Source organism: Ranitomeya imitator, chromosome 1, assembly GCF_032444005.1.
Source record: "Ranitomeya imitator isolate aRanImi1 chromosome 1, aRanImi1.pri, whole genome shotgun sequence".
Lineage (NCBI taxonomy): Eukaryota > Metazoa > Chordata > Amphibia > Anura > Dendrobatidae > Ranitomeya > Ranitomeya imitator.
In genome coordinates, this window is record NC_091282.1 from 751,401,425 (window position 1) to 751,424,162 (window position 22,738).

The 22,738-nt window shown below is 46.7% G+C and overlaps 1 protein-coding gene across 8 annotated transcripts in view; it reads right to left on the reverse strand.

The window, feature by feature from the left end:
• MARK3 (microtubule affinity regulating kinase 3) overlaps positions 1-22,738 on the reverse strand; it is a 95,556-nt gene that overhangs the window by 62,713 nt on the left and 10,105 nt on the right. For all 8 annotated transcript variants that reach the window (XM_069734751.1, XM_069734734.1, XM_069734741.1 and 5 more), the window contains exons 2-3: positions 17,143-17,334; positions 12,746-12,799 (exon numbers count right to left, since the gene is read on the reverse strand). In XM_069734751.1, the coding sequence (XP_069590852.1) occupies positions 12,746-12,799; positions 17,143-17,334 (246 nt within the window). The remainder of the gene's footprint in view (positions 1-12,745; positions 12,800-17,142; positions 17,335-22,738) is intronic.

Genomic DNA, 22,738 nt, shown 5'->3' on the forward strand with positions numbered 1-22,738 from the left:
AGAATAAAGTGGTGGATTTTGCAGCAGTTCAGTCATATTTTAGGAAAAAATAGTTTCAGATGATTAGCAAACACATTATGCCATTGATGAGAATTGTCTGATATTTTTATATGTGCCCAAATGATTTTTTGTGATGACTGCTCTAAAAATCAATCGGTGTTTGATAGTTCATCATATAAAATCCCCCGATGAACGATTTTGTCCAATAGCCGGCAAAGTCTTTATTTTCCACATTGCCTCTCTTCCTGCACTCCGAAAGTCCGCTGTCAGGCAATATTAGATCCACAGCTTATAAAATATTAAAGGCAATAAAGACTGCGAGAGCTGAAGGTAACTGCCTGCAAAGGGATCAGTAATAGCTTCCAGTGCTGGCTTTCTCCACCATGATTGCAGCCATCTGCTCGTCCCCTATAACTGGGTTCCACCACAAAAAAAAAAATAAGATAAATCTTAAGAGGTCAATTTGACCCCAGGAGTCGATATGACTGTTTTATTGGCCAGAACAGCTATAGGGTCCTTAACAGAATAAACATGCAAGAAAAAAAAAAATCTGAAAAGTTAAATGCATGGTTTAGCGCCTGGGATATATCCATATAAAGCTGAGGGCTATGGGGGGGTCCAGTCCATGGGATCTTCATCGATCCCAAGAACAGGGGCTCCAAAATGCCCTACCAGAATGGAGCGCTGGACTCCGCTACCTCCGACAGTCCGCCTTCACTCTATTCAAAAAGAAAATGTCTAAACTTTGCTATTGGGATCAGTGCAGGGTGATGGTCTCAGCGGTCAGACCCCCAGGCAAACGGCAAGTTAAACACTAAGGGTGAGGCTGAGGGTAAGTGAGAACTATCCGGATGGTATCAACACTTCAGTCTCAATATCCTAATTTCTTGACAGCAGAGAATGTGAAAACTGAGAAAAATTGATATTACATTTGCAAAAATCTTTTAATTGAAAAAAAATAATAAAACTGGAAACTTCCTTAAATAATTCTTTATGGTATATTTACATAGGTGAAATCGGCAGCAAATGGTGCAAATTTCAGTGTGGACTCGGCAGCAAAAAGACTGCAGATTAACAGCAGACTCCGGCTTTATGTTGCAAAATAAACTGCATGTAAAAGTCGGGAGCCTCAGTGAATAGACCAGGCAGTTTTACTAACTGAGATTTCATCCACAGTATTGACACTGAGGGAAAAATGTACTGTGAATTCGATCCTGAACGAAGATATCCCCAAAGGTTAAAGTCATTTTCTGTCAATGGTCGCGCTGTTTGCATATGAACTGAGCTAATGACCCATTACCAACCTAGACCGTGGCTTCTCCAGCGTCAGATTATTCCTATTAATGAAACCTCAAATTCCCATGACCTGGGGCAAGCAAAGCCCACTGGATCTTTTATTCAGGAGTGTGAGCAGTCATTGGATGGTCTAACAGATAAAGGCTGACACAATGACCTTCACTGAAGAAGCATACTAAGAAGCCATTGAATGCATTGTTAACACTCGCACACAACAGACCTCTAAATACTGCAATCAACTTTACTCCCATAGCCGCCCTTGTGCCACCCTTTACCAGACCTTCAGTGAAAGGCACAGACGGGATCAAACATGCAGCAGGAAGCGGCTGTGCCCGTCGCCAAACACTGGAGAAACAGGAGCTTAATCCGGGGCACTGCTGACTGGGCAGAACACTGCGGCACTAATTCTCTGCCAGCGCTCTAACAGGTCGTGGGGGCGTGCGGACCGGATCAGACGCCACATGCTGCTCAGAGCAATGTGCACAAAGCTACAACATGTGAGCTTAGGTGACAAAGCAGATGGCACCCCAGCGAGCCGCAGGTTGGGTCTGCCTCCGACAAGTCACTCCAATGGCATTTCTGCTGGGCTTGCTTTATGTTCGCTGTATCCATATCTCCTGCCGAGCCCAATTAAAATAATAATTAAATATCACCCAAGGCTTAATGAGGTGCCACTATAGTGCCCACCAAAATACAATATACTGTATGTACACTTAAAGGGGCAGTAACAAACATTTATTACCTTTCGACAGGATAGTGGATAAATGTATAATCTCTGGGGCTTGTTACTAAGAACTGGTATCCAAATTCCTCTGAACGGTACGAAGCATGTGCGACCACTACCTGTGTAGACCAGAGTGGTCGCACATGCTCAACACTGCTCCTTGCATACAGGAGACTTTGGGACATTTTGGTGAGGCCTCAACGATCATTTACCTATTTAGTGGATAATAAATATTAGTGAGACTTTAAAAAATAAACCCTTTACTACACAGCTACTGATTCTACATATATATTACACAGTTGTGGACTGAATAGTCGCACAGCAGACAGCCTGATTCCCTGATACACGGAGACTCCAGTGTGCTCTACACGAGGGTCGATGTTAGACTCCTGTGGTAATGGCTGATCTCCCGGAGACCTTATGGATCGGCTGCTGGAATTCCAATGGTCCAGATCCTTCTTTCAGACATTATCGGGGGAAGAGTCAGGAGTTCCTCCTTCAATTAATCAGCCGATCTTAAGTTTGACAACTTTAGTCTAATGTGTATGGGACTAATAACAGGGAGCAACTCCTTTATAAAAGATGTGTATTAAGAAGGGTTAAAGGGAACCTGTCAGCAGATTTGGCCGATATAAGATAAGCCCTGAAAGTCAGTGGCCCCATCTACAACATTCTACAATGCTGTAGATAAGCCCCCAGAGCAACCTGCAAGTGAAGAAAAATAAGTTATATTATACTCACCTAGGGGGTGGTCTGGTCCGATGGGTGTCACTGGTATTGGCCCCGTGCCTCCCATCTTCTTGTGATGCCGCCCTTCTGCTTCATCGCTCCCCGGCATTGTGCTCCTGCACAGACGTACGGTACTTATCTGCCCTGTTGAGGGCATAGTAAAGTACTGCAGTGCGCAGGCGCCAGGAAAGGTCAGAGAGGCCCAGTGCCTACGCACTGCAGTATTTTGCTCTGCCCTTAACAGGACAGAGAAGTACATCTGTGCAGGAGCGCAATGCCGGGGAGCGATGAAGCAACAGGAGGGCGGCATAGCAAGAAGATGGGAAGACCTGGACCTGTACCTGCAACACCCATCAAACCGGACCACCCCCCCAGGTGAGTATAATATAACTTATTTTTCTTCAATTGCAGGTCGGACCGGGGGCTTATCTACAGCTTATAGAATGCTGTAGATAAGCACTGAAAGGCAGTGGCCGTATCTTATAGCGTCAAAATCTGCTGACAGGTTCCCTTTAAAGGCCCCTTCACATTAAGCGACGCTGCAGCGATACCGACAACGATCCGGATCGCTGCAGCGTCGCTGTTTGGTCGCTGGAGAGCTGTCACACAGACAGCTCTCCAGCGACCAACGATGCCGGTAACCAGGGTAAACATCGGGTAACTAAGCGCAGGGCCGCGCTTAGTAACCCGATGTTTACCCTGGTTACCATGCTAAAAGTAAAAAACAAACAAACACTAGATACTTACCTACCGCTGTCTGTCCTCCAGCGCTGCGCTCTGCTTCTCTGCTCTCCTCCTGTACTGGCTGTGAGCCGGAAAGCAGAGCGGTGACGTCACCGCTCTGCTTTCCGGCTCACAGCCAGTGCATGAGGAGTGCAGAGCACAGCGCTGGAGGACAGACGGCTGTAGGTAAGTATCTAGTGTTTGGTTTTTTTCACTTTTAGCATGGTAACCAGGGTAAACATCGGGTTACTAAGCGCGGCCCTGCGCTTAGTTACCCGATGTTTACCCTGGTTACCAGTGAAGACATCGCTGGATCGGTGTCACACACGCCGATCCAGCGATGTCAGCAGGAGTCCAGCGACAAAATAAAGTTCTGGACTTTCTTCAGCGACCAACGATCTCCCAGCAGGGGCCTGATCGTTGGTCGCTGTCACACATAACGATTTCATTAACGATATCGTTGCTACGTCACAAATAGCAACGATATCGTTAACAATATCGTTATGTGTGAAGGTACCTTAAGTTGCAGTATTATTAAAGCCAAGGACGGGAAAAAATAAAGTTCAGACTCTGCAGTTTAGAAGAAAGATGAATGTCCCAGGGTCGGTGGCACTAAAGCATGAACAGGACTTTTGTCCCAGAATGGCATTCCTGCTCCCCTCCCCCTCTGTCCCATTCTTAAGGTACCGTCACACATAGCGACGCTGCAGCGATACCGACAACGATCCGGATCACTGCAGCGTCGCTGTTTGGTCGCTGGAGAGCTGTCACACAGACCGCTCTCCAGCGACCAACGATCCCGAGGTCCCCGGTAACCAGGGTAAACATCGGGTAACTAAGCGCAGGGCCGCGCTTAGTAACCCGATGTTTACCCTGGTTACCATCCTAAAAAGTAAAAAAACAAACGCTACATACTTACCTTCCGCTGTCTGTCCTCGGCGCTCTGCTTCTCTGGTCTGGCTGTGAGCGCCAGGCAGCCAGAAAGCAGAGCGGTGACGTCACCGCTCTGCTTTCCGGCTGACCGACGCTCACAGCCAGAGCAGGAGGAGTGCAGAGCACAGCGCTGGAGGACAGACGGCTGTAGGTAAGTATGTAGTGTTTGTTTTTTTACTTTTAGGATGGTAGCCAGGGTAAACATCGGGTTACTAAGCGCGGCCCTGCGCTTAGTTACCCGATGTTTACCCTGGTTACCAGCGAAGACATCGCTGAATCGGTGTCACACACGCCAATCCAGCGATGTCTACGGGGAGTCCAGCGACGAAATAAAGTTCTGGACTTTCTTCCCCGACCAGCGATCTCCCAGCAGGGGCCTGATCGTTGGTCGCTGTCACACTGGACGATATCGCTAGCGAGGACGCTGCAACGTCACGGATCGCTAGCGATATCGTCTAGTGTGACAGTACCTTAACAGATCTCTCTGGGCTGAAGTGACAGCAGGATCTCAGGAGCTGGAGGAAACTGCTGCTTATGGGAATAGTTCTTCCTACCTTCCTCCATGGGGATGGGAAAGACAGCTGACTGCTGACCCCATATGTGACTGCTGTGATGTGTGACGCTTCATGTCTAGGCAACCGCTGCAAGAATAGAAAAATGTCTTTCTTTGTAGGGACATACAAGTCTGCGCGATCTACGGGCCAAGGACACCGAGAGCCTCGTTGTGCATCACATTACTATGTGCAGGCCGGCACAATGTGGAGAAAGAGAAAAAAAAAAAAAAGGGGGGATTGCTCAAGCCATGTTGCAGAGCAAAAATCAACAGGATGTTACAGACATAGCCCCCTCAATATGTCACAAACTATTTAAGCCCCCATGTACACCCGGATGTGTCACCAAATAAGACGGATCATTTTCTTTCCTGTCGGGCTTTGGTCACACTTTACACGCTGTGTCAGCACCAAGAAAACTCCTGGGGCACCTGCCCAACATGTCCACAGATATCATGAATACCATGGAATGTAACAGAGCGTTTACTTGGCATACGCACGATATGTGAGAACTTCTAGATCGGTGATGATCTGACTCCCAAGACCCCATCTATTGGCAGGAATGGAGACTTCTGTTCCCAGTCTTGAATGTTGCCAAGGCGTCCATGCTTTACTGCCGCTCCATTCATTCTCCAAATACCCAAAAACTATACACCAATAAATACATACGGTGTATCTCCAAAATTGCATAAACCAAAGAGGAAGGGAGTAACAGACCAAAGGGTAAAATTAGAGAAATTTTATTGATAACAATTAAGACAAAATTATTCACATGATTATACAAAAAAAAGGGGGAATTGAAACAAGACAGAGTGAACTCAAGGCAATCCATATACTAAGTAAAATTGCATAATTAATTGTGGATAGAAAAATAAACTAATGCAACGAGTGTAAAGAAAAAGTGCACCAGCAAGCTCTGGATTGTATGGGAAAGTTCCCACAGAATGAGCTTAACCCCTTCATGACCCAGCCTATTTTGACCTTAAAGACCTTGCCGTTTTTTGCAATTCTGACCAGTGTCCCTTTATGAGGTAATAACTCAGGAACGCTTCAACGGATCCTAGCGGTTCGGAGATTGTTTTTTCGGGACATATTGGGCTTCATGTTAGTGGTAAATTTAGGTCAATAAATTCTGCTTTTGTGATAAAAACGGAAATTTGGCGAAAATTTTGAAAATTTCGCAATTTTCACATTTTGAATTTTTATTCTGTTAAACCAGAGAGTTATGTGACACAAAATAGTTAATAAATAACATTTCCCACATGTCTACTTTACATCAGCACAATTTTGGAAACAAAATTTTTTTTTGCTAGGAAGTTATAAGGGTTAAAATTTGACCAGCGATTTCTCATTTTTACAACGAAATTTACAAAACCATTTTTTTTAGGGACCACCTCACATTTGAAGTCAGTTTGAGGGGTCTATATGGCTGAAAATACCCAAAAGTGACACCATTCTAAACACTGCACCCCTCAAGGTGCACAAAACCACATTCCAGAAGTTTATTAACCCTTCAGGTGCTTCACAGCAGCAGAAGCAACATGGAAGGAAAAAATGAACATTTAACTTTTTAGTCACAAAAATGATCTTTTAGCAACACTTTTTATTTTCTTAATGGTAAAAGGAGAAACTGAACCACGAAAGTTGTTGTCCAATTTGTCCTGAGCACACCGATACCTCATATGTGGGGGTAAACCACTGTTTTGGCGCACGGCAGGGCTTGGAAGGGAAGGAGCGCCATTTGACTTTTTGAATGAAAAATTGGCTCCACTCTTTAGCGGACACCATGTCAGGTTTGGAGAGCCCCCGTGTGCCTAAAAATTGGAGCTCCCCCACAAGTGACCCCATTTTGGAAACTGGACCCCCCAAGGAACTTATCTAGATGCCTAGTGAGCACTTTAAACCCTCAGGTGCTTCACAAATTGATCCGTAAAAATGAAAAAGTACTTTTTTTTCACAAAATTTATTTTCGCCTCAATGTTTTCATTTTCACATGGGCAATAGGATAAAATGGATCCTAAAATTTGTTGGGCAATTTCTCCCGAGTACGCCGATACCTCATATGTGGGGGTAAACCACTGTTTGGTCACACGGCAGGGCTCGGAAGGGAAGGTGCGCCATTTGACTTTTTGAATGGAAACTTAGCTCCAATTGTTAGCGGACACCATGTCGTGTTTGGAAAGCCCCTGTGTGCCTAAACATTGAAGCTCCCCCACAAGTGACCCCATTTTGGAAACTAGACCCCCCAAGGAACTTATCTAGATGCATATTGAGCACTTTAAACCCCCAGGTGCTTCACAGAAGTTTATAATGCAGAGCCATGAAAATAAAAAAAATAATTTTTCTTTCAAAAATTATTTTTTAGCCTGGAATTTCCTATTTTGCCAAGGGTAATAGGAGAAATTGGACCCCAAATGTTGTTGTCCAGTTTGTCCCGAGTACGCCGATACCCCATATGTGGGGGTAAACCACTGTTTGGGCGCACGGCAGGGCTCGGAAGGGAAGGCACGCCATTTGGCTTTTTAAATGGAAAATTAGCTCCAATTGTTAGCGGACACCATGTCGCGTTTGGAGAGCCCCTGTGTGCCTAAACAGTAGAAACTCCCCACAAGTGACCCCATTTTAGAAACTAGACCCCGAAAGGAACTTATCTAGATGTGTGGTGAGCACTTTGAACCCCCAAGTGCTTCACATAAGTTTATAAGGCAGAGCCGTGAAAATAATAAATACGTTTTCTTTCCTCAAAAATAATTTAGCCCAGAATTTTTTATTTTCCCAAGGGTTACAGGAGAAATTGGACCCCAAAAGTTGTTGTCCAGTTTCTCCTGAGTACACCGATACCCCATGTGTGGGGGTAAACCACTGTTTGGGCACACGTCGGGGCTCAGAAGGGAAGTAGTGACTTTTGAAATGCAGACTTTGACGGAATGGTCTGCCGGCGTCACGTTGAGTTTGCAGAGCGCCTGGACCACATCACATTTGAAGTCATTTTGAGGGGTCTATATGATAGAAAATAATGAAGTGTGACACCATTCTAAAAACTACACCCCTCAAGGTTCTCAAAACTACATTCAAGAAGTTTATTAACCCTTTACGTGTTTCACAGGAACTGAAACAATGTGGAAGGAAAAAATTAACATTTAACTTTTTTTTTGCAAACATCTTAATTCAGAACCATTTTTTTTATTTTCACATGTGTAAAAACAGAAATGTAACCATAAATTTTGTTATGCAATTTCTCCTGAATACGCCAATACCCCATATGTGGGGGTAAACCACTGTTTGGGCGCACCGCAGAACTTAGAAGTGAAGGAGCGCTGTTTGACTTTTTCAATGCAGAATTGGCTGGAATTGAGATCGGATGCCATGTCACGTTTAGAGAGCCCCTGATGTACCTAAACAGTGGAAACTCCCCACAAGTGACCCCATTTTGGAAACTAGACCCCCCAAGGAACTTATCTAGATATGTGGTGAGCACTTTGAACCCCCCAAGTGCTTCACAGACGTTTACAACGCAGAGCCGTGAAAATAAAAAATCATTTTTCTTTCCTCAAAAATGATGTTTTAGCAAGCAATTTTTTAATTTTCACAAGGGTAACAGGAGAAATTGGACCCCAGTAATTGTTGCGCAGTTTGTCCTGAGTATGCTGGTACCCCATATGTGGGGGTAAACCACTGTTTGGGCACACGTCGGGGCTCGGAAGTGAGGGAGCACCATTTGACTTTTTGAATACAAGATTGGCTGGAATCAATGGTGGCGCCATGTTGCGTTTGGAGACCCCTGATGTGCCTAAACAGTGGTAACCCCTCAATTCTAACTCCAACACACCCCTAACCCTTATCCCAACTGTAGCCATAACCCTAATCACAACCCTAACCCCAACACACCCGTAACCCTAATCACACCCCTAACCACAACCCTAATTCCAACCCTAACCCTAAGGCTATGTGCCCATGTTGCGGATTCGTGTGAGATTTTTCAGCACCATTTTTGAAAAATCCGTGGGTAAAAGGCACTGCGTTTTACCTGTGGATTTACCGTGGATTTCCAGTGTTTTTTGTGCGGATTTCACCTGCGGATTCCTATTGAGGAACAGGTGTAAAACGCTGTGGAATCCGCACAAAGAGTTGACATGCTGCGGAAAATACAACGCAGCGTTTCCGCGTGGTATTTTCCGCACCATGGGCACAGCGGATTTGGTTTTCCATAAGTTTACTTGGTACTGTAAACCTGATGGAACACTGCTGCGAATCCGCAGCGGCCAATCCGCTGCGGATCCGCAGCAGCCAAATCCGCACCGTGTGCACATAGCCTAATTCTAAAGGTATGTGCACACGCTGCGGAAAACGCTGCGGATCCGCAGCAGTTTCCCATGAGTTTACAGTTCAATGTAAACCTATGGGAAACAAAAATTGCTGTACACATGCTGCGGAAAAACTGCACGGAAACGCAGGGGTTTACATTCTGCAGCATGTCACTTGTTTCTGCGGATTCCGCAGCGGTTTTACAACTGCTCCAATAGTAAACTGCAGTTGTAAAACCGCAGCGAAATGCGCAGAAAAACCGCGGTAAATCCGCAGCGGTTTAGCACTGCGGATTTATCAAATTCGCTGCGGAAAAGTCTGCAGAGGACCAGAATACGTGTGCACACACCGAAGCCCTAACCCTAACCCTAGTTCTTACCCCAACCTTAGTGGAAGAAAAAAAAAAATTCTTTATTTTATTATTGTCCCTACCTATGGGGGTGACAAACGGGGGAGGGGGGGGGGGGGTCGTTTAGTATTTTTTTTATTTTGATCACTGTGATAGGTCACAGTGATCAAAATGCACTTGAAACGAATCTGCCGGCCGGCAGATTCGGCGGGCGCACTGCGCATGCGCCCGCTATTTTGGAAGATGGAGGCGCCCAGGAAAGAAGACGGACGGACCATGGGAGGCTCGGTAATTATGATGGGGTGGGGTTGGAGCACGGGGGGGGTTAGGAGGATCAGAGCACGGGGGGGTGGATCGGAGCACGGGGGGGTGGATCGGAGCACGGGAGGGGGGGTGGATCGGAGCACGCGGGGGTGGATCGGAACACGGGGGGGGTGGATCGGAACACGGGGGGGTGGATCGGAGCACGGGGGTGGGATCGGAGCACGGGGGTGGGATCGGAGCACGGGGGTGGGATTGGAGCACGGGGGTGGGATTGGAGCACGGGGGTGAGCGGACAAGAGCACGGGGGTGAGCGGACAAGAGCACGGGGGTGAGCGGACAAGAGCACGGGGGTGAGCGGACAAGAGCACGGGGGGAGTGGACAGGAGGACGGAGGGCAGCGGAGCTGTGTACCGGAGTGATTTGGGGGGGGAAAATCGGTGGCGGTGGGGGGGTGCAAATCAGTGTTTCCAGCCATGGCAGATGATATTGCAGCATCGGCCATGGCTGGATTGTAATATTTCACCAGTTTTAATAGGTGAAATATTACAAATCGCTCTGATTGGCAGTTTCACTTTCAACAGCCAATCACAGCGATCGTAGCCACTGGGGGGTGAAGCCACCCCCCCTGGGCTGTACTACCACTCCCCCTGTCCCTGCAGATCGGGTGAAATGGGAGTTATCCCTTTCACCCGATCTGCAGGGACGCGATCATTCTGTGACAGCATATGCGTCACAGGTCGGATTGGCACCGACTTTTATGACGCATACGCTGTGTCACAGGTCGGGAAGGGGTTAAAGCTGCATACAAACTATGTTTAACGTGAGCAGGTACAATGTGTTGATAAATAAATAAATGGCCCCTAAAAAAACTAATGAAAAATATGCAGATATTGCACAATATACTAGGTAAAGTCTACACCAAAAGGTAGTAAGTCTTAATAAAGTGCCAGTGCCTAATTTAGACTAGATTGGGTATAGATATAAATAGGGGACATCTAATGTTTATTGAAAAAGTAGTGGCATAGTGTTGTTACCTGCTGATCAATGGATCACCGTGAGAGGGATGGCACCGACGCGCGTTTCGCAACGTAGCTTCTTCCTGGGGGTCGTAGTCAATCCAGGGCTTGCTGGTGTACTTTTTCTTTACACTTGTTTCATTAGTTTATTTTTCTATTCACAATTAATTATGCAATTTTAATTAGCATAGGGATTGCCTTGAGTTCACTCTGCCTTGTTTCAATTCCCCTTTTTTTGTATAATCATGTGAATAATTTTTTGTCTTAATGGTTATCAATAACATTTCTCTAATTTTACCCTTTGGTCTGTTACTCCCTTCCTCTTTGGTCCATTCATTCTCCATTGGATTAATGGAGATCACAGGTGATGACTCTGCCATTTATCTCTTCCACAAAGAATGAATGGAGTAGCAGCCATGCATGGGAGCCTTCACTCCATCTAAACAAGGGACATTATTCCCCAATACAGGCAATAGTAGGGGTACAGCGATTACACATCACATGCAAAATCCATGCCATGATTTCACTTCTTAAAAGTGCACACAATGGGGGAGATGATCAAAAACTAACAGCAAAACTGGCTTAATTTCCTGGCTTGATTGTGCCCCTGCCCACAAAGCCGAGGCGTGACAACGTTTCACAATGACAGAACAGTAACATTACAGAGTGGTCAAGTAATCCCCCCGACCTTCACCCCATGGATAATGCCAAGAATGAAAAACAAGGTTCAAGAGTCATGAGCCGGCACCATTTGCCACCTACAGGAGGCGCTGAAGACGCTGTGGGTGACCATGGACTCCACATACTTCACCAGCCGTGCCGAGTCCACACCTAAACTACTGCAGATGGTGACAGGATGTAAGGGTGACATGGCAAAATAACTGTAGCCAAATATCCACAATAAAACTCTAAAATGTTAACATTTTGTTGTTTCATTAAACTTGTAGATTTTTTTTTTATTTTTTGTTTTTATCGGCACTGTACTTTCTGGATAGGTGACATTTCTTACAAGAACATCCCTTTATTTTATAGTCTCAAATGCTACCCTATATTTGGGAACGCAGCAATTTTGAAGAAAAAAAAAAAAAGGATACAGCACAATTTTTATAATATATATATATATATATATATATATATATATATATATATATATATATATATATATATATATATATATATATATATATATATATATATATATATATATATATATATTTTTTTTTTTTTAATGGCCACTGTATGCCAATACCTTCCATGATGGTCTGTTGTATATGCCTGAGAAATCTCCCAAATTCCTCAAAAAAGGAACTGTCAAGTCCTGAAAGCAGAATTAGAGAAGCTCATCTGCCTTCTTCCAAAAGCAGCCCCAGTCCTGTCCATGCGTGGAATTGCAGCTTAGTGCCACTGAAGTGAATGGTGCTCAGCTGCAGTGCCGCACATAACCTCTAAACAAGGGAGGCGCTCTAAATGAAAGAAAGATGCCATGCATATCCAATAATGGACATTGCCTTTAAGACAAAACTTGGTTGATTAATTACTTTTGCAGTTAATGAAATTCTCCTTTGACATCAAAAGAGAAGTCTCTGCCAGGTGGCACCTTAGTCCCCAGGTTTCTGACTGATGGATTCTTTTATGGGGACGTCTCGGTGGTACAATGGTGCGAGGCCAGGGGCACCACCAACCCTGCCAACATCTGCCGCACCCTGATCTACACGGTGGATTTCACACGCAGGAGGACGCCTCTGCATAGCAGTCACCTTGCTCTGCCGTCTTGGATTAGAAGACAAAGGAGCTAAAGAAAACTTGTGCCAACTTGTAAGCCGATAGCCCAGTATGTAACAGACACGGACCTTACCTTTTGCAGACTGGTCGGATTTAACTGGGTTTTGTCAATTATTTTTATTGCAACCTGGAAAAAAAAAAAAAAAAAAAGGTTAATCGTTTGTAAATCTGTGCATCGAATACTGAATGTTGCTGGCGCTCCTATACTCATGGGGCACCTGGACCCTGGCATGCAACCCAATACCGGATCACTTAGCAGGGCGCAATATTACCCAGAAGCAATTCAAAGCATAATATACATATAAGTAAACTATAGCCTGGCTGCAGATCACAACCACATGGGGGCATGGCGGGGGGCGGTCAGCAAGTCAGATAAGCAGTGATTTCTATTGGGAAATCGGATTTGAGGCCCCCACAGCAATGGCACATAAAGTGATCTAAACTTAAGGAATTTTTGTTCTGCTGTGGCCCCTTGTTCAGCACTTTTGATAGGTGGGAGTTCAGGTCCTAGAGACCCTACTCAAACCAGGAGAGAGAGTGGGGGCCTGTCCCTGAAGACTTGCCACTGTGACAACCCATCTCCCTCTGTACACGACCTTGCAAGCTTCCATCCCTTCTGTGCATCTAAAGACCCGTAGGGGTCTCAGGGCCATCACCAATAGTACAAAAAAGCTTACAAAGATAGAGAGCTATAGAGGCAGGCAGCTATAGAGAGAGATAGCTACTATATAATTGTCTAAGGGTCATTTCCGTCTGTCACGGATATTCATTGGTCACGGCCTCTGTCATGGAATCCAAGTCACTGATTGGTCGTGGCAAAATGCCCACGGACCATTGCCACGACCAATCAGCGACGGGCACAGTCTGGAAGAAAATGGCCGCTCCTTAATCCCCGCAGTCACTGCCCGGCGCCCGCATACTCCCCTCCCGGTCACCGCTCACACAGGGTTAATGCCGGCGGTAACGGACTGCGTTATGCCGCGGGTAACGCACTCTTACCGCTGCTATTAACCCTGTGTTACCAAGTTTTTACTATTGATGCTGCCTATGCAGCGTCAATAGGAAAAACATCAACTGTAAAAAAAAAAAAAAAAAAAAAAAAATATATACACTCACCTTCCGCCGCCTTTCCCGCTCCTCGCTACGCTCCATGCAAGCGGCAGGTTCCAGTGGCATGGGAGAAGGACCTGCCATGACGTCACGGTCATGTGACCGTGACGTCATCACAGGGCCTGCGCGAGAATGACCTGCCGTGATGTCACGGTCATGTGATCGAACTACAAGTGGCCCTCGGAAGGTGAGTATATGTTTATTTTTTAACCTGTGACATACGTGGCGGGGCAATATGCCACGTGGCGGGGCAATATGCCACGTGGCGGGGCAATATGCCACGTGGCGGGGCAATATGCCACGTGGCGGGGCAATATGCCACGTGGGGGGGCAATATGCCACGTGGGGGGGCAATATGCCACGTGGGGGGGCAATATGCCACGTGGGGGGGCAATATGCCACGTGGGGGGGCAATATGCCACGTGGGGGGGCAATATGCCACGTGGCGGGGCAATATGCCACGTGGCGGGGCAATATGCCACGTGGCGGGGCAATATGCCACGTGGCGGGGCAATATGCCACGTGGCGGGGCAATATGCCACGTGGCGGGGCAATATGCCACGTGGCGGGGCAATATGCCACGTGGCGGGGCAATATGCCACGTGGCGGGGCAATATGCCACGTGGCGGGGCAATATGCCACGTGGCGGGGCAATATGCCACGTGGCGGGGCAATATGCCACGTGGCGGGGCAATATGCCACGTGGCGGGGCAATATGCCACGTGGCGGGGCAATATGCCACGTGGCGGGGCAATATGCCACGTGGCGGGGCAATATGCCACGTGGCGGGGCAATATGCCACGTGGACATGCATATTCTAGAATACCCGATGTGTTAGAATCGGGCCACCATCTAGTAGAGATATATAGATATAGAGAGATAGAATGTTTCAACATTTAGTTACAGACATAATTAAAAGTCCTGCAAAATCTAAAGCACACTTTTTAAAAAATAAAGTCTCCTTGTTCTTCAGGAGATCGCACGCTGCCAAAAGACAACCAGCAGAGCGCACGAGAGAGTCAGGAGAGGCCATCATCTATCTAAAGTGCATGGGGACAGGGGAAGCGTTACTATTACAGATGTAATCATGCAACGCACTTTGATGAATCTCTCCTACACACAGACCATGACGGTATCTACGATGCTCCAATCTCGGACGAGGGAATAGATATTATGAAATCTTTGATTCTGTACAGATCTATCAGAAAAATAAACCTGTCAGTAAAGACTCAGCGGCTGAAGATCATCTGACACCGATCATGCCTTGGTGTTCCCGCATGTTCTTTCCCTAGAAATCATGGGCCTAGTATGATCCGCTGACCCAAATGTAGTAGCCTTATGGGCATAACCGAGAAGGAGAAGCTCAGGTCAAGACACCTGCGGCCATTGCACAAAGCACAGCCCGCAATCGGATTGGGAGTTGCATATATGTGAGAAACCGGCCTAAATGTGTGCCTTATGGTATTTCTCGGTGAAAATTGAAATCACTATAATGTGCTGGACCACAAATACAAAGTCGGCTTTTCCATTGACTATACTTAGATTGAAGGGTTTAAATGGGCAATGGTGGAAAGAAGTTATTAGCTTGGCAGTGGTGCCACAGACGAACATGCATGGAGATGGCACAAGTTGGTAGTGGTGCCACAGAGGAACATGCATGGAGATGGCACTAGCTTGGCAGTGATGCCAGAGGAACATGCATGGAGATGCCACTAGTTGGTAGTGGTGCCACAGAGGAACATGCATGGAGATGCCACCAGCTTGGCAGTGGTGCCACAGAGGAACATGCATGGAGATGCCACCAGCTTGGCAGTGGTGCCACAGAGGAACATGCATGGAGATGCCACCAGCTTGGCAGTGGTGCCACAGAAGAACATGCATGGATATGCCACCAGCTTGGCAGTGGTGCCACAGAGGAACATGCATGGAGATGCCACCAGCTTGGCAGTGGTGCCACAGAGGAACATGCATGGAGATGCCACCAGCTTGGCAGTGGTGCCACAGAGGAACATGCATGGAGATGCCACCAGCTTGGCAGTGGTGCCACAGAGGAACATGCATGGATATGCCACCAGCTTGGCAGTGGTGCCACAGAGGAACATGCATGGAGATGCCACCAGCTTGGCAGTGGTGCCACAGAGGAACATGCATTGGAGATGCCACCAGCTTGGCAGTGGTGCCACAGAGGAACACGCATGGAGATGCCACCAGCTTGGCAGTGGTTCCACAGAGGAACATGCATGGAGATGGCACTAGCTTGGCAGTGATGCCAGAGGAACATGCATGGAGATGCCACCAGCTTGGCAAGTGGTGCCACAGAGGAACATGCATGGAGATGCCACCAGCTTGGCAGTGGTGCCACAGAGGAACATGCAGGGATATGGTGCAGCCAAATTCCCTACATTACTCACAAATTACAGAGAGTGAAGTTTTCCACCAAACAAGACTCAACGCAGTCAAGATCTTGTCAATACACAAATGTTTCATGTGGCTGAAAAGCTAATGCACCGTTTAAAAAGGTCTAGTTTTGCCCTAAATTTAGAATGCCCATATGGTTAGACAGGTTTTTGGTTCCCTGGATGCCAAAAGCGAGCATTCAGCAATTCACGAGAAGCTTGGCACGACTGGTTCCCAGATTGTTCTGCAATGGGCGAGCCTGCACAAACCAGTAAAGAAGGCAAACCAGTACTTATCCTGGAAGAGCGTCTGCACATGCTTTCTGGGGTGCATTCACTTTTGCACACAAAGCCCTATCCAATCATTTTAGTCTTTTTGGGGCGGGGATAAATCTTTATCGAAGAAGTGTAGCTGTCCATTAACATAAGTGGCTGCCAATCAGCTGTAAAGTCACTGATCTTCAGGTGGAAAACGAGGAAAATAAAAAAACAACTCCGAGTGCTCCCATTACCCCAGTGCGAGGTCCATTCATACAGAAGATCAAAGGCTGTGAAACTACTTCATCTTGAAGAGGTAATTAATGATCGCCCAAAAATCTGAGACCCACATAAAACTGCTATCCGTACAAACCATATGTATAAATAAAATACATTTGCAGCCAAGTATTTTCCTAAATGTGCCCTGCTTCTAATGATTAAAAAATACAAAAGTTATCTGAATTTGTGCATAAAGTCTTCCTGTGACCTTTTCCTGCAATCAGGCGGATTGTGTAGTGGAGCGCGCAGAGCACAGATTTCCAGCGGAGCGCTTTAGTAAATACACAATGAGGTCTCGGAACGATAGGCGAGCCTTAATAACATTCCAGCACACGGTGACATTGACAAACGCAGGCGCTCTCCTCCCCCTTATGTAACAGGCCGGGGAGAAGAGTGAATGGAGCACTTAGTAATCCCATGGACTCACCTCTCTGCCGGTGAGGATGTGCCGAGCCAGTTTTACTTTTGCAAAATTTCCTTTGCCGATTGTTTTTAGAAGTCTGTAGTTTCCAATGTGCGGCTGCTCATCAGCACAAGAAGCTATCGAGTTCCTGTTTCGGGCTCCGGAACGGCCAGGACGGGACGGGACATCTTGCCGGCCATCTCCATGAGACGTGTGCTGCAACGAGAAAGGAAAACAGTCTCATTAAAAAAAAAAATTAATATATATATCTATCTATCTGATCTCTATCCCTAAACATCTGAGCGCTCAACCTCTACATGCACAGAAAAGCAACTGCAAAGCTTGTTGAGAAGGGACACCCAAAAACGTATCACCTGCTCATGGATATCTAGATGCCAAGCCCTCAGCAATCCCAGGAATGGGGTCCTAAAGTCCCCTGTGTGAATGGGGTGGTAGAGCGCAAGTGCGACCACCACTCCTACAGACAGTGGATGTAGCAGGAGGTCTCACTTGCTCAATAGGACACCATTCTCAAAAGGCTCAAGATCAATGGTTGACTCCACACTGATTAGACGTTTATGCTTTTTGTGGTCCAACAAATCAAACCCAAACCGCACACACCGAAGTGGCACCATGGCAGTGACCTCAAAACTCAATAGTGTGCACTCTCCTATTTCTTAAGAACAGTCATTACAGGGATGGAGGTGGTAGACATGCTAATTTAGGTTTCCGACCTCCCTACTGGTAAGCTTCAGCCTACGACGAGGTGTGACTATCCAATTAAAGGGACTGTCACCTGAATTTGGCGGGACTGGTCTTGGGTCATATAGGCGGAGTTTTCGGGTGTTTGATTCACCCTTTCCTTACCCGCTGGCTGCATGCTGGCTGCAATATTGGATTGAAGTTCATTCTCTGTCCTCCATAGTACACACCTGCACAAAGCAATCTTGCCTTGTGCAGGCGTGTACTATGGAGGACAGAGAATGAACTTCAATCCAATATTGCAGCCAGCATGCAGCCAGCGGGTAAGGAAAGGGAGAATCAAACACCCGAAAACTCCGCCCATATGACCCAAAACCAGTCCCGCCAAATTCAGGTGACAGGTTCCCTTTAAAAGTGTTTTCCGAACCTAGGTATGAATTACCCCCTATTCTTAGGACAAGTCTCCACCTATCAGCTCTCAGTTCTGGGCTCAAAGGCGATTGATCAGGGACCCACTACAGCGTCCATATGCTTTATTGGGGCATATGAACAGGATTTAACTTCATGCAGCCATTGCACTAAATGCTTTTTTATTATTATACATTTTTATAGCGCCATTTATTCCATGGCGCTTTACATGTGAAAGGGGCAAATATAGACAAGTAGAATAAACATGAGTAAAGCAAGGCTCTAACAGGTACAGAAGGAGAGAGGACCATGCCCGCGAGGGCTCACAGTCTGCAGGGGATGAAAACAAATCCACACAAAAAGGGAAAACTATAAAAAAGGTTCCTGAACTAGAAGTGTTTTTCATTCTCTGCTCAGATGGTGGCAATCGCCAATACTGAAGGGTGAACGATTACCTCAATGTCTGGAATCGCAATTACGTATGTAAAGAAAGCAACCATTACATGGGTTGTCCAAGGAAGATAGGCGATCGCTTATTGATCGGCAAAACAGGGGTTTGTCTAAGTTACACATACTCTGCCGCTGCTCCATTGAGTCCCTATGGGGCTGCTGAACGCTGCACTTGTCTTTCTGGCAGCCCTATTGTTGATGAATGGAGCGGCGGTCAAGCATGTGTAATGGAGACAACAGTACCCCCCCATTTTGCCGATTGGTGCAAAGCCCACCAATCTATAGCTCATCAAGCTGTCCTGTGGATAGGTGATTCATTTTCACTGCAGAGACCCTTTAGACCCTTTCCCCCTCACAAATATATGGATCTGCATAGAAGCCTCAGTATATGGGCGACAACAGGAAGAGACGAGACATCAGGAATCTTATACCTCACTACCGGGAGCGACGACCGAGGCAAAATGCCTGTATAATGCACCTGGATATGACTGCTATGCAAAACTCACGCACAAGTAATCCACGGAAGTGACAACCTGATCTGCTGCATTGTGAGGCATCATTCACACATGTACAAGTGCTTCTCACTTAGGCTACTTTCACACTGGCTTTTTTTAATACGTCGCAATGCGTCGTTTAGGGGAAAAAAACGCATCCTGCAAAGTTGTTTGCAGGATGTGTTTTTGCCCCATAGCGTAACATTACTGACGCATTGCGACGTATTGACACACGTCGCAACCGTCGTGCGACGGTTGCGCCCTGTTGTGGCGGACCGCCGGGAGCAAAAAACGTTTCATGTAACGTTTTTTGCTCCAGACGGACCGCTTTTTCCGACCGCACATGCGCGGCCGGAACTCCGCCCCCACCTCCCCGCTCCTCACAATGGGGCAGCGGATGCGCCGGAGAATGCATCCGCTGCACCCGTTGTGCGGCGCTAACAACGCTAGCGTCGGAATCTCGGCCCGACGCAATGCGACGGGCCGAATTCCGACGCTAGTGTGAAAGTAGCCTAAATTAGAATATCAAAAAGTTAATTTATTTCAGTTCTTAAGTGAAACTCATTATATAGAGCCATTACAGAGTGATCTATTTCAAGTGTTTATTTCTGTTAATGTTGATTATGGCTTTCAGCCAATGAAAACCCAAGTCATTATCTCAGGAAATTAGAATAATTAAAAACACCTGCAAAGGCTTCCTAAGCGTTTGACAAGGTCCCTAAGGGTATGTGTCCACGTTCAGGATGGCCGGCGGTTTGGACGGAGCAGCAAACTTGCTCCACCCCCTTCTGGGGACGCGATGATGCCGGATGTGTTCATTGCACACATCTGGTATCATCGCACCCCACACATAGGGCCCTGTGCTATACCTTGCGCCGCAAGGTAAACGGACATGTTGCGATCTAAAAAGACACGCCGCATGTCTGAAATTGCAGGGCCGCCGGGTGCGTGTTACCACGCATAGTGGAGACGGGATTTCATTAAACCCCCTCCACTATGCTGCAACATCTGGACGCTGCGTCTCTATGCAGCGTCAAACACGCAGCGTTTCCTGAACGTGTAAACATACCCCTAGTCTGTTTCAGTAGACTTCACAATCATGGGGAAGACTGCTGACTTGACAGTTGTCCTGAAGCCAGTCAATGACACACTCCACAAGGAAGGGAAACCACGAAAGGTCATTGCTAATGAAGCTGGCTGTTCACAGACTGCTGTGTCCAAGCATAGTAATGGAACGTTGAGTGGAAGGAAAAAGTGTGGTAGAAAAAGGTGCACAAGCATCCGGGATAACCACAGCCTTGAAAGGATTGTTAAGAAAAGGCCATTCAAAAATTTTGGGGAGATTCACAAAGAAGACTGCTGCTGGAGTTATGGCTTCAAGAGCCACGACACACAGACATATCCAGGACATGGGCTATAAGTATCGCATTCCTTGTATCAAGCCATTCATGACCAATAGACAACGCCAGAAGAGTCTTATGGTACCGTCACACATAGCGACGCTGCAGCGATACCGACAACGATCCGGATCGCTGCAGCGTCGCTGTTTGGTCGCTGGAGAGCTGTCACACAGACAGCTCTCCAGCGACCAACGATCCCGAGGTCCCCGGTAACCAGGGTAAACATCGGGTAACTAAGCGCAGGGCCGCGCTTAGTAACCCGATGTTTACCCTGGTTACCATCCTAAAAAGTAAAAAAACAAACGCTACATACTTACCTACCGCTGTCTGTCCTCGGCGCTCTGCTTCTCTGGTCTGGCTGTGAGCGCCGGGCAGCCAGAAAGCAGAGCGGTGACGTCACCGCTCTGCTTTCCGGCTGACCGACGCTCACAGCCAGAGCAGGAGGAGAGCAGAGCACAGCGCTGGAGGACAGACGGCTGTAGGTAAGTATGTAGTGTTTGTTTTTTTACTTTTAGGATGGTAACCAGGGTAAACATCGGGTTACTAAGCGCGGCCCTGCGCTTAGTTACCCGATGTTTACCCTGGTTACCAGCAAAGACATCGCTGAATCGGTGTCACACACGCTGATTCAGCGATGTCTACGGGGAGTCCAGCGACGAAATAAAGTTCTGGACTTTCTTCCCCGACCAGCGATCTCCCAGCAGGGGCCTGATCGCTGCTGCCTGTCACACTGGACGATATCGCTAGCGAGGACGCTGCAACGTCACAGATCGCTAGCGATATCGTCTAGTGTGACGGTACCTTTACCCGAGCCAAGGAGAAAAAGAACTGGATTGTTGCTCAGTGGTCCATGGTGTTTTCGGATGAAAGTAAATTGTACATTTCATTTGGAAATCACGTTCCCAGAGTCTGGAGGAAGAGTGGAGAGGCCACAATCCAAGCTGCTGGAGGTCTAAGTGTGAAGTGTCCACAATCAGTGATAGTTTGGGGAGCCATGTCATCTGCTGGTGTAGATCCACTGTGTTTTATCAAGACCGAAGTCAGCGAAGCAGTCTACCAGGAAATTTTAGAGTACATCACGCTTCCCTCTGCTGACCAGCCTTTTGGAGATGGAAATTTCATTCTCCAGCAGGACTTGGCACCTGTCCACACTGCCAAAAGTACCAAAACCGGGTTTACAAACAGCAGTATCACTGCGATCGATTGGCCAGCAAACTCGCCTCACCTCAATCCCATATAGAATCTATGGAGTATTGTCAAGAGGAAGATGAGAGACACCAGACCCAACAATGCAGACGAGCTGAAGGCTGCTATCAAAGCAACCTGGGCTTCCATAACACCTCAGCAGTGCTATAGGCTGATCGCCTTCATTCCATGCTGCATTCATGCAGTAACTGATGCAAAAGGAGCCCCAACCAAGTATTGAGCGCATTTACTGAACATACATTTCAGTAGGCCAACATTTCGGATTTTAATCATTTTTCAAGCTGGTGTTATAAAGTATTCTAATTTACTGAGCTAATGACTTTTGGGTTTTCATTGGCTGCAAGCCATAATCATCAACATTAACAGAAATAAACACTAGTGATGAGCGAATATACTTGAGCATGCTCGGGTGTCCTCCCGAGTATTTCTTAGTGTTTAAAGATTTATTTTTCATCGCCGCAGCTGAATGATTTACATCTGTTAGCAAGCTTGATTACATGTGGGGATTCCCTAGCAACCAGGCAACCCCCACATGTACTTATGCTGGCTAACAGCTGTAAATCATTCAGCTGCAGCAATAAAAACTAAATCTCCAAGCACTAAAATACTCGGAGGACACCCGAGCGTGCTCGGGAAATCTCGAGTAACTAGTACATTCGCTCATCACTAACACCTGAAATAGATCACTTTGTAATAACTATACGAGTTTCACTTTTTGTATTGAAGAACTGAAATAAATTAACTTTTTGAGAATATTCTAATTTAGTGAGAAGCACTTGTATACACTACAGATTTTTGGAGAGGTCAGCGGAAAAACAAACAAAAAAACAAAAATCCACAAAACACATTTTCCATACAGGTCACAGCCCCATACATAGAACATCTGCTGCTGCACGTAAACCCTGCTAGGGACATATTCACATGTGGCAGACATATATCTGAAGTTTTTTTGTTACATTA